General features: G+C 41.1%; 1 protein-coding gene across 1 annotated transcript in view; it reads right to left on the minus strand.

Annotated features, from left to right (window-relative positions):
- The window catches only part of GPC3 (glypican 3), a 488,207-nt gene that overhangs the window by 134,991 nt on the left and 339,715 nt on the right, over nucleotides 1-13,501 (minus strand). The window contains exon 5 of the mRNA XM_006171443.2: nucleotides 3,416-3,536. Within this exon, the coding sequence (XP_006171505.1) occupies nucleotides 3,416-3,536 (121 nt within the window). The remainder of the gene's footprint in view (nucleotides 1-3,415; nucleotides 3,537-13,501) is intronic.

The raw sequence follows: 13,501 nt of genomic DNA on the forward strand, positions 1-13,501 counted from the left end.
TTTATTTATTTATTTATTTATTTATTTATTTATTTATTTTTGGAGAGGTTTTTGCTATAGGGTGCGTGCGCTTGCCAGACAGACAGAGAGACAGAGAGCAAGAAATCACCCTCCTAGGGGGGATGGCCATGCCGCAATCCCTTCTCCTCCATTCTCCTCTTGTGATCTTGAGCACGCACGCACACGTGCCTGGCGTGAGTTTTAAGCCACCGGGTCCAGGACGCAAACCACGGTTGACTACGTGGGGGGCCAGCGACATAGCCACTACACTAACTGCTGGTTCCTGAGAAAGGAATTGTAATGGTGACCCTTCCCACTCTGACAATATAGACCTATCAGCTGGTTTCACCTTTTGTGGCTGAAAATTAAAGAAAAGGAAAAGGAAAAAGAATATGAGGGAGAAAATAAGTGATGAATCAAAGGAATCTGCAAGCATGCAAAACTGAGGGAATAGAATTACACTGGCAAAAAGGACTAAAACTCTCTTTCAAACATAAGTCTTTCTCATACAGAAAATCTTGAACATAATCCTTATAACTGCCATTTATGACGTGCCTGTCGTGTACATGCAATTTTATATATATTTCTGTGTGCATATTATATACACACATTAGGGAGCTTTTGGTACCTCTACAATACTTCAGATGAGAGAACTAAAGCTCAGAGGTTAACTGAATTGTCCAAAGTAATATATCTAGTAGTATCTATAACGAATTCACATCTGTCTGCATCTAAAGCCCATATTCTTTCCACTATGCTCAGAGACTTTGGTAAAGGGCTTGCGATGCACATTTTAGTGACAGTTGGGTCATATAGAAGCCTATATCTGATGCAGCTATTCCTTTTTCTAGGGTGGGGCCCACCCACATGTCTTTGTCTGATCTTCCTTATTACTGCTGCTCCCTTTTTTGTCTCTACCTACTTAACACTACTCATTGTTTATATCAGATTTTTATTTATTTATTTATTTATTCCATGAAATACAGACAGAGACAGTATCCAGGCAGGGTCCCAAAACTGCAATCCACCCCCATTTTTAAAAAAGGATTATTAATTGAATTGAATTGAATTTTACTACTACTTTTAAATTTGCTATAGGGCATATGTGTTCACAAGAGAAAGAGAAAGAGAGAGAGAGAGAGAGAGAGAGGAAGCAAGCCTCTCTCTGAGACTTGAACCATGGCTGGCCATGTGGGAGTCCAGCACCTAAACCACCACACCACCAGCTGACCCCCTCCACCTTCCACTTTAGCAAATTTGAATCATGGGTACACACAAGCCCAGTGCACTCAGGGAGTTCTCTGGATGTGAAACAGTAACCTCCCCATTTGAATCTTCCTCGCAGAGTATCTACGACATTTTACCACTAACTATCCAACCTATCCCTCCCCCTTTTTTAATGAGAGAAAGAGAGAGAGAGAGAGATTTTTGACATGGTCTCACCATGTCATGACCCTTCTGTGTCAGCCTCTCAGTCAGCTAAGACAGGTGTGCACCACTGTGCCCAACCTGTTTAGGTTGGTCAAGGAATCAAATGGGTCACCATGTGGCTTTAGCCACATGTAGCAGCATCCTCCTACTTGACCTATTGCTACTGGGCCTGCTTATGGCAGATGTTAACGCTTGCCCCTTCCTGAAATGACCACATTAGTTTAGTCTACCACAGGCCTAAGTATACTGCCCCAAATTGATGAAAAGCATTCTCTTTCAGGTCTTCAGTATTGGCTGCCCTTTCTCTTTAACTATTTCCTATGCTGATGCTTCAAGGAGGCTGTGTAAATGGATTTGACTTCTTTTGAATCCACAAATCCCTGGCACCTAGCTGAGCACAGAGTAGGTATTTCTGAAAGGCTGTTGACAGTATTCCTCCTCAGGATTAGGGACATAATGGTAAACCCTGAGAGTTTGGCCTTACCGGTGCTGGAGTCTAACCAATTGAATGTAGCCACCAAACATATTTGGTGTCAAATAATTTGGAAGATAAATACTACCACTGTCCCCAGATGAAGCATACCATGCTCTCAGCTCAGCAATAAGTGCTTTACATTGTCTGTGTTCTGATCCCTTTGGTGACACATTGTGAACTAATCATACTGAGGAATACGTAACAATTCTTGATAGAACTTAGCAAGGTTATGCATTCACAGAAGGAAGTATCCATTATGTAACCACTGTCATTATCATGTGTTCAGCAGCAGTAACAACTGTTTATTAAGTGCTCACTCATGGAGTGCAGAGCACTTTAGCAGGCACTGAAGGAGTTACATACAAGTATGTTGTTAATGTTTTCACAACGCAACTGCAGTGCAATATACCGCTGTTAGGAAGCTCTTCCAAACATTCTCTAAGAACCACAAATATCTCCCTGCTAAACTTTGTATTTAAAAAAAAAAAACTCATGCTAATGTCTTCTTACAGAAACCTCAGCCTTCACATAAGGATTTCAGCTTCATTAAGTTCCTCCTCAGCTACAAATAGAAGTCAGTGGTGCCAGGGTCCTCCCACCCATGGATCATGGGGCAGGAACATTGTCACTCTAGCATATGGTGGCCTTTTTAGTGGCAATTTTTTTTTTATTGTGGCCACAAAGAAATCACAAGCAGATGGTACAACCAACTTCTATTTGTGTCTTATTACTAAACTCCTTGTGAGAGGAAAAACTATGTGTACAGGTCAAGGGAATCTGTGGGTGTCTTTGTGCATGACAGTGAGTCAGAAGTTGGCAAAGGTGAAGTGAAACTGGACCTCTCAAATCTTGCTGGTAGCAGTGAAAACTGATATTGTCTCATTGGAAAGAAACTTGGAGAAATGCACTAAATTGTTTATATCCTTTGACCCAGTAACTCCAGTGTTTTAGGGGGAAAAAAATCTAAGATCAAGAGGAATCATTACATATGAATAAGTAACTTTATTTATGATGGTAAAACACTGGAAGCGACCTGAATGTTCAGCAAAAGCAAACGGATTAATAATGTTGAATACTCAGGGGAATAGTATGCAGCCACAACAAATGATTGGTATAAAGTTCTGTGGCAGCATGAAAAAGTGTTGTCAATATAGTGTCAATTTTAAGAAATACAAATCAGTTGTACACTTCCAATTACACAAAAAGTCTGTGTGAGTCTGATTTTTCTGGACAAATACTAGAAAAGAACATGCAAAAGCAACAACAGTCAGGATAAGAGTAATGGGATTTTAAGAAACATTTTTCTCTCAATTTTCCAAGCTTTCTCTCCTACTGCAATATTGTCTTGAGGTAGAAACGAGGGTCAGAAGTCCCTTTTAGCAGGGTGAATCTTGGAAGAAAATGAACAACAGCTGCTTCTCCCAAAACCTGAGAATACGGTTTAAACAGTGGAAACCATCCATCTCTCACTTTTTAGCCATTTCTACTTTTGTTAGATATACCACCTACCTGGTTAATGTGCTTCAGTTTGTCAATAATTTGGCTGACCACTGGTTCAGGGCCCTTCATTTTCAGCTCATGGAGATTGAACTGGTTTTTCATTCCATTTCTTGCTGCTTTTTGGCTGTATCTGTAAAAGTTAAGGCAAAGAAATGGTTTGTCAGAGAGAATCCTAAGTAAAGGGAAAGCTGAGTGTACATGGCACCAATAGTCAAACCGACCATGAGTTCTCTGCAGCCTTTCATGCCGTCAGATGACCCCACAGTGCAAAAGTTGACTCTTCTAGACAGACTCTATTTGCCAGGAAAAATACTCATTCAACAATCAATGAATATTAATTCAACCTTTTTTCCAAGGTGTTGGGGATACAATGATGCAAAGGACAGACAAGGTCTTTGTCTTAACTGTGCTCTTAGTCTAGTAAGGAGTCTGGAAGAGTATGGGCCAATGTCAAGGCAGAGTGATAAGAGCTGTGCTCAGGGAGGTTCAGGCCAGTGAAGCACTGAAAGGACCTTCATTCAGTTTTCTACTCATTAGATGGACATGGACAAAGCCTTTTCCATATTCATCTCTTCTTTCTACTCTTCTATATGTTTCAGAGCTGAGATTCTATTTAGGAGGGTGTTTTTGTTTTTTGGTTTTTGGTTTTTGGTTTTTTTTTTTTTTGAGACTAAAATCTTATGGGTCAACTTCCCTCACATTCTCCATGAGAAGAGTGAACACCAACTCCAGGGAAGGATTTAATGTGCTCCTGTAGGATAAACCATAGGCTTTACGTGAGAATTGAAGTATTGAGGTATTGACGGACATTCTCAGCAGCATAAAAAGAGGAAATATTTATAACCCTGAGAAGTTCTATTTTTCAGTGTGGAGTTTTGCCAACTTCAGCTGGGACACCAACCCAGCTGAGGTGGTTTCTTTGCTGCACCATAGTTCTAGTCTTCCATGCGGATTTATCCCCCATTTTTACAAAAGAAAACAAACAAAAACCAAAGCAAAAAATAAGAAACAGATTTAATTTCTTCCTTTTTCTTTTATCATGTGAAAATATCAGAACACTATTTGCAAAGAAGAAAAAGGTTGAGCCCCCCATTTTTTTTCTTTTTTTCTAATCATGGTGATAGAATGCTTTCTTAAAGAAATAAAAAGATTGGGACCAGCAGTTAGCATAATGGCTATGTCACTGGACTCACATGTAGTCGACCACGGTTTGCGTCCCGGACCCGGTGGCTTAAAACTCATGCTGGGTGCACGCGTGTGTGTGTGCCCAAGATCCCGAGAGGAGAGTGGAGGAGAAGGGACTGTGGCATGACTATCCCCCCTGGGGCGTGATTTCTCGCTTTCTCTCTGTCTTTCTCTGTCTAGTGAGCACATGCGCCCTATAGCAAAAAGAAATGGAAAGATTTACTGGTCTTTTGCCCTCTTTTTATATATATTTTTTTTTCCAAATTATAATAGGGTAGTCAAGGTTAAAGGCAAATTCATGTGTGTATGTGTATTAGTTTTGCTATGGGGCATTTGCACTTGCTGGAGAGACAGAGAGAGAGAAAAAGAGAAAGAGAGAAAGTGAGAAAGCACCTCCCGGGGGGATGACCAGACTATAGTCCCTTCTCTATTCTCCTTTTTGGATTTTGGGCATGCATGCACATGTGCCCAGTGTGTTCTTCAAGCCACTGGATCTGGTACTCAAACCACACAGTCAGCCATGTGGGATCCAGCTGCCTTAACCACTGTACACCATCTGGCCCAATTTCCTGTTTTCTATTCCACCCTTTTTTTAAAAGAATTTTGCTATGGGGCATGTGCAATCACCAGAGACAGAGAGAAAGAGAGAGAGGAAAAGTGAGAAAGCACACCCCCAGAAGGGATGGCCCCCACCACTGTCCCTTCTCCTTCAGTCTCATGGGATTTTTGGGCACACATACCAGTGTGATTTTCAAGACATCAGGTCTGGGACTTGAATTGCGCAGTCAGTAATGTGGGATCCAGAGCCTTAATTACTATGTCATCTGCTGGTCCCCCAAATTCACTTTTTTTTGGTGGGGAGAGGTTTTTGCTATAGGGCACGTGTGCTCGCCAGACAGACAGAGAAAGACAGAGAGACATAAAGGGAGAAAGCATCCCCCAGGGGGGATGGTCATGCCGCAATCCCTTCTCCTCCATTCTCCTCTCGGGATCTTGGGCACACATGCACACGCACCCGGCGTGAGTTTAAGCCACCAGGTCCGGGACTCAAACTGCGGTCGACTACATGTGAGTCCAGCAACATAGCCATTACGCTAACTGCTGGTCCCCCAAATTCACATTTTCAATTCACATTTTTCATTACAAAAATATTAATGCTCATTATAAGCAATGTAAATAGTATAGAAATATATGCAGCATAAAATAAAAGTTCCTCCATCACCCTGTCTTTGTAAGAGATGATCATGGTTAACAATTTCATATATATATACTTGTAGAGGTTTCACATGCATATACTAATATGTAATTTTAGCCAAAATTGGAATCATACTATGCATACTGATTTGCAATGCTTTATCGCTTAAAATATATATCTTGGACACATTTCCAAGTCAAAACATATAGAACTGTCTTGCCCTTATTCCTGTCTATGGCTATATCATAATTTATTTAAAAAGTGTATTGATAAGAATTGAGTTATTTCTAAAATTTTGCTAATATAAACAATGCTACAGAGAACATTCTTGTATACTGAATTGTGCACATTTGCTTTTATAGCTATGAACGATATGTTCTTCCAATTGTTTCCACTTATATTTCTAATCTGAAATCATGAATAATTAATATTATTATATTTTTGAACAGCACATTACAAAGCGGTTTCCTATCACTCAGGTCCTTTGAGCGTCTCCACCACACTGTTAGGTGGACAAGGTGTTTTCCTCATTATTGAAAATTTGACAACTTTGGAAGATATTGATCTGATTCTGTTAGATGTCCTCTTCCATGATATAATGTATCTGCCAAAAAGAAGGATGCCATGTTTTAACATGGTAGCATAGGAGGTCAAAAAATCTTGTTCTGGGGCCAGCCAGTGGTGTGGAGGTTGAGGTAGCTAGATCCTACATGGCCTACTGCATGGTTCAAGTCCCAGATCCAGTGGCTTGAGGTACATGCCAGGTATGGGCATGTGTGGGCCCAGAATCCCAAGGGGAGAAATGGAGGAGAGGGGATTGTGGCATGGTCATCTCCCGGGGAATTTCTCACTTTCTCTCTCTCCATCTCCGTGAGTGCATGCTCCCTATAGTAAACTAAAGAAAATATAGTTGTAACATTCATAATCAAAAGGTTTTTTTTTTTTGGGGGGGGGGGGGAGGGGAGTCCAGAGAGTACACATTCTAGCTAGAGAGACAGAGAGAGGGAGAGGCAGAAAGCACTCCCCAGAGGGACATGGTAAAACTGCTTTCCTTTCTCCTCCATTTCTCCATCCCATTAGAATTTGGGGCATGCTCATACACTTTCCTGGTATGTTTTTTAAGCTGTTAGGGCTAGGACTTGAACTGTGGTTGGCTAGGTGGGGTTCAGATCTCCTTAACCACCAGGCCCCTGACCAACCCCAAAGTCATCTTTTGAGAGGGAAACTATACTGTAGCAAAAATGGAAGAGAATTGATTGCATTTCTCCTAAAATGATAGCCTAGCAAATTTAAGTTTCTTAGTGAATACTCAGGTCACCAACAATCAGATTGAAAGAGATGTAGAGAAACATTCTTTATCTTGGTGGGAACCAGCTCACTCCTAGCCTTCCTCTTTCATGTGCCTATAAAGCTGTCAGCTTAAATACCATGCTTGTCTCAATGGCACCACTAACTCTATCTTTCTTTACTCCTACTGTTGCCTGAAGCAGAGACCAAGTCCCAGATAAAGAGGGAAGGCTCATTCTAAATCTTCTGAAATGAACTCAAGAATGTATAGAGACATTTCCTTGATCTTGTTCAAATCAAAGCTTGCAGGATACTTGGTGCCCACTACTATAACACACGCATCTTCTTGAAGCTTCTTATCTTCATTGGAATAGTGCAACGGCATCTGCCAGCCTAGCAATTTTGCCCCATACTTCCTCTTCCAAAGCTATTACAAATATGAAATCGAATTACTCCCACAGCTGATCTCTTGTAGCCCTACTGTATTATTTTCTGCCATTCAGAAAAGGGCTCCTTTAACTCTATTTTAAAAATATTTCTTATCTTCAAACCATAGTTAAGGAGCCAGGACTAAACATTGCTCCCCAATCCCATGGTGACTCAATTTTTTAAAAACAGCTTTGGGTTTAAAAGCTTGCCAAACTTTTTGAAAGTTGAAATAGCATCCACTGTTCCGCTCTATCCATGTGCTATTTAAATCCTCAAAGGACTCTAGTAAATTAAGCATGGTTTCTGGTTACAGAAGTGTTAGGAAGAGTTGGCCTGTGGCTTAGACCTAAAACTTGCCTTTATTTCATTTACTTCACAAAGCAGTAACAGAAAGTACTGGTCCAACTAACGCCTATAGTTCCAAAAATTTAGGGGCACTATTTTAAAACTCTGTGTTCTTGCACTATCTCTTAGGTAGTTCAATACTTTTCCTCTCAACTCCCCATATCTTTTTCTGTTACTCATCTCTCTTTTTCTCCTTAGTCAAAATATTGAACCCGATTTTTAAAGCAATAGCCAGGTATGGGCATGTGTGGGCCCAGAATCCCAAGGGGAGAAATGGAGGAGAGGGGATTGTGGCATGGTCATCTCCCGGGGAATTTCTCACTTTCTCTCTCTCCATCTCCGTGAGTGCATGCTCCCTATAGTAAACTAAAGAAAATATAGTTGTAACATTCATAATCAAAAGGTTTTTTTTTTTTGGGGGGGGGAGGGAGTCCAGAGAGTACACATTCTAGCTAGAGAGACAGAGAGAGGGAGAGGCAGAAAGCACTCCCCAGAGGGACATGGTAAAACTGCTTTCCTTTCTCCTCCATTTCTCCATCCCATTAGAATTTGGGGCATGCTCATACACTTTCCTGGTATGTTTTTTAAGCTGTTAGGGCTAGGACTTGAACTGTGGTTGGCTAGGTGGGGTTCAGATCTCCTTAACCACCAGGCCCCTGACCAACCCCAAAGTCATCTTTTGAGAGGGAAACTATACTGTAGCAAAAATGGAAGAGAATTGATTGCATTTCTCCTAAAATGATAGCCTAGCAAATTTAAGTTTCTTAGTGAATACTCAGGTCACCAACAATCAGATTGAAAGAGATGTAGAGAAACATTCTTTATCTTGGTGGGAACCAGCTCACTCCTAGCCTCCTCTTTCATGTTCCTATAAAGCTGTCAGCTTAAATACCATGCTTGTCTCAATGGCACCACTAACTCTATCTTTCTTTACTCCTACTGTTGCCTGAAGCAGAGACCAAGTCCCAGATAAAGAGGGAAGGCTCATTCTAAATCTTCTGAAATGAACTCAAGAATGTATAGAGACATTTCCTTGATCTTGTTCAAATCAAAGCTTGCAGGATACTTGGTGCCCACTACTATAACACACGCATCTTCTTGAAGCTTCTTATCTTCATTGGAATAGTGCAACGGCATCTGCCAGCCTAGCAATTTTGCCCCATACTTCCTCTTCCAAAGCTATTACAAATATGAAATCGAATTACTCCCACAGCTGATCTCTTGTAGCCCTACTGTATTATTTTCTGCCATTCAGAAAAGGGCTCCTTTAACTCTATTTTAAAAATATTTCTTATCTTCAAACCATAGTTAAGGAGCCAGGACTAAACATTGCTCCCCAATCCCATGGTGACTCAATTTTTTAAAAACAGCTTTGGGTTTAAAAGCTTGCCAAACTTTTTGAAAGTTGAAATAGCATCCACTGTTCCGCTCTATCCATGTGCTATTTAAATCCTCAAAGGACTCTAGTAAATTAAGCATGGTTTCTGGTTACAGAAGTGTTAGGAAGAGTTGGCCTGTGGCTTAGACCTAAAACTTGCCTTTATTTCATTTACTTCACAAAGCAGTAACAGAAAGTACTGGTCCAACTAACGCCTATAGTTCCAAAAATTTAGGGGCACTATTTTAAAACTCTGTGTTCTTGCACTATCTCTTAGGTAGTTCAATACTTTTCCTCTCAACTCCCCATATCTTTTTCTGTTACTCATCTCTCTTTTTCTCCTTAGTCAAAATATTGAACCCGATTTTTAAAGCAATAAGTTCTATAATGGGGCATGAGGCAAACATTGAAAGAATGAAGTAGATCTGTTTGTGTTGATATGGAACCAAACCCAAGAAAACAGATGTAAGTGGCAGTAGTTAAGAATATACAATATGGAGGCCAGCAGGTCGCATGGAGGATAAGGCAGCTAGATTCCACATAGCCAACTCCAGGGTTCAAGTCCCAGATTTGGTGGCTTGAAATCATGTCTGGTGTGTGTGCACGTGCATGGCCAAAATCACAAGAGGAGAATGGAAGAGAAAAGACTGCAGCATGGCCATCCCCTTGGAGGGTAATTTCTCACTCCCGCTCTCCCACTCTCTGTCTCTGTCTCTCTTTGGCAAGCTCACACGCCCTACAGCAAAAACAAGCAAGAAAACAATATACAGTATGGGGCTAGCTTCATGGCACAGTTGTAATGCACTGCTCAAGAGAAGCTGGATTCCACTTGGTAAGTGCAATTCGATCTCTAGCCTGCTCAGCCTGATCAGAGCATAACCACTGGACATGTGCATAAGTGGTCAATAGGTTGGACAACTGGAGAAAGGAAATTGTGGTATGACCCTACTTTGTAAAGTGGGTACTCATCTCTCTTTTGTCCTTTATTTTTTCAATTGCCAGAAGGTGTGTGCAATTGGCAGAGGGAGGGAGGGAGGGAGGGGGTATATGCACTCACCAGAGAGAGGAGAGAGAGAGAGAGAGAGAGAGAGAGAGAGAGAGAGAGAGAGAGAGAAAAGATATTCCTCAATGGAGTGTGGTCACACCACAATCCTTTTTCCTCCATTTCTCTTTTCTGTCAGGATTTGGGGCACAGGTGCACACATGCCTGGTGTGTTTTTCAAACCCCTGGGGCCAGGATTTGAAGTGTGGTTGACCATGTGGGATCTGGCTGGCTCCCTGTGCACAGCACTTAACTGTTGCTCTATGGGGTGGGCCCTCATCTCTCTCTCCTTCATTTTCACATACTCCATCATGAGTAAAGAAAAAATTAAAAAGAATGTACATTATGATTCCATTTGTGGTAAGAATGGGTCTGCATATGCATTACTGTCAAATACTACATCCATGTTCAAATATGTACAGGAAAATTTCAGATGGACATACAAGGAAATGATAAAGCAGCTTCTTACGGTGAGTGAGAATGCACAAATACTGGGCAAGTCTTAAGTTTTTACTTTTATACCTTTCTGTATCACTCACATTTTTTACCATGAATATTTTAACTTTTATAATAATTTTATTTTTCATGAGTGAAATGTTATAGAGTGGTTAATTTATAACAATTTTTCCAGATTTCTTGAGATATAATTGATAAATAAAAATTGATTACATTTACTGTGTACAACATACTGTTTTGATATATGTATACATTGTGCATTGTGAAATGATGACCACAAACCACCTAATTAACCTCTCTATCACCATGCATAGTTATCTTTCCGTATGTGTGATGAGAACATTTAAGACTAACCTTCTTACTGAACTCAAGTATGCAATATAGTATTAACTGTAGTCACCATGCTATGCAATAGATTGCCAGGTAGTAACTTTAAAAAAATTTACATTTGACATGCTATTACTATTAGATATATATAGCTAACTTTTTTAGGGGCAAAAAAGAAAAACAAGAAAGAAAGAAAAATAAAAAGTGGTGCTAACTCATAATAATACATTTAGGGCCTTGGGGAAATTCTTCTTGCTAATAAGAGTCATGTTGGCCACCACCAATGTCCTGCCCTTTTTTTCTTTTTTCTTTAGATTTCTGTCATAGAGCACGTGTGCTCACCGGAGAGAGACAGAAAGAGACCGTGAGAAGGAAAGTAAGAAATCATCCTTCAGGGAGGATGGCCACATGGCAATCCCTTCAACTCCATTCTTCTCCTGGGATTTTGGACATGCACACACATGTCACATGTATCTGGTATGATTTTCAAGCTGTCAGGTCTGTGACTAGAACTGTGTTTGGCCATGTGGGAATTCAGTGCCTTAACCACCATACCATCTATTGGCTCACCAGTGTCCTGTCTTAAAGGTGCTTTCTCATGACAGAATACATATTTGGGCCTGTATTCACCATGTCACCCTGGAATTCCTTCAAACCTTGGGTGGTTATTATCATCAAGTCACTAACTGGGCTCTGTGAGGTTAAACACACTCCTATGTTTTCTATTTTTCCATGAGGTAATGCCAACCTGCCTATTTCAGGACAGTAGTATATCACTGAGGATGTGAATATGAATGTACACTACTAGCAGTGTCCTCTGCCAAATGGAGGCATATAGGGTATTGAAGTTCTCCTTCCCCTTCCCCGTTGACACCTAAAATCCTCTCCTGATGGGAATTGAGGGCCTTCTTGAAAAAAAATCATCCTGACCTCACTGCTCTTGTGTCTAAATGTTTGTGGGCACTGACCTGAGTTGCTAGTGCTCCTTTTATGTACATTTCATTTGTCAGTTTATGGAGCCTGTGAGCTCTGTCAAGGCAGAGGCTTGGTTAGTTCTGTTTCATATCACTCAAAACTCCTCATGTTACTTCTACTAGCTATCAGTTATTGAGCGCTTTTTCTGTGTCAGACACTGTTCCAAGCACTGAAGAAAATGAACACATGCATTAGCTCACCTAATGCTTCTAACAGCCCCATCATCAGCGTCTTATTACAGATGAGGAAATAGGGACACAGAGAAGTTAAGTCATTTACCTCATATCACACAGCTAGTCTGTAGCAGAGCTTAAACCTTAGAGAGTCCATCTCCAGCTGCCTGTGTTCTTACCCACTATCCAGATATGGCTTCCTTAGACAGAACTGACTCTGACTAAATATTTGACATATCCTCACTGCACTGCCCCATTGCTCTATTGTATGAGACAATGTCCAAGCTACTTGCAGTGGTCTACAAGGCTCCCAACAGTGCCTACAGAAACAGCTTTCTTGACCTACTCAGCAGATTCCTGGGCTTTCCCTTTAAAAGCCTGTGGGGAGAGAGCTTTGTCTGGAGTTTGTTCTGTCACAGATCTTACAGTATCACTATTCAGTGAAATGTTTGTGTTCTTGGGGGCTTAGATGTTGAAGTTAGAGAAATAAGTAGTCCTCAACCACCACCACAACCAAACCACTAGACAAACATTAAAGGTGACATGAAGATTTCAAATCTCTAAAGACAATAGGAAAATGAATGGAGGAGAATATTGCACTTACTGCCTCCTTGCTTTTGTCACCTTGTCATCTTGGATACAGCAAAGGGACATACGTGATGTCTCCCCGGTGAATTTCATGTAGCAAGCATACTCTGAGCTTGAAGCCTAGAGGGAATTAGTTAGGGGTGTCTGTGTAGGTTTGTGTTAATTAATTTATTCAGCTTTTCATTTCCACAGGCTCCCTCTATGTCACTGGTGCACATGGTTTATGACAGGCCTCGAATGAGGATGAGCCATAGAAGCTACAATTCTTATCCATGGACTGCTCAGACGGTGTCAGGAATGGGATTTTGGCCATAGGGGATTTTAATGATGGGTTATCTACTTAGTAATGCTCATCTGTAATTAAATTAATTGTCCTTCTCTCTGGAACATGGCGTCTTTCCTGAAGTTTGACATGATTCTGACAATAAATACTGGCCAGTGGATGAAGAAAAATAAACTGAGTAAAGTTCCTACCACCAAAACCTAACATTTTCTTAACTGGACATGCTATATGTGTTGTTAGAAGTGTTGTCTTTAGGGAACCAGCAGTTAGTGTAATGGCTATGTCGTTGGACTCCCAAGTAGTCGACCGCGGTTCGCATCCCAGACCCGGTGGCTTAAAACTCACGCTGGGCGCGTGTGCATGCGTGCCCAAGATCCCAAGAGGAGAATGGAGGAGAAGGGATTGCGGCGTGACCACCCGCCCTGGGGGGGG

The sequence above is a fragment of the Tupaia chinensis genome, unplaced genomic scaffold (genome assembly GCF_000334495.1).
Source record: "Tupaia chinensis unplaced genomic scaffold, TupChi_1.0 Scaffold149560_1, whole genome shotgun sequence".
In the NCBI taxonomy this organism is placed as follows: Eukaryota; Metazoa; Chordata; class Mammalia; order Scandentia; family Tupaiidae; genus Tupaia; species Tupaia belangeri.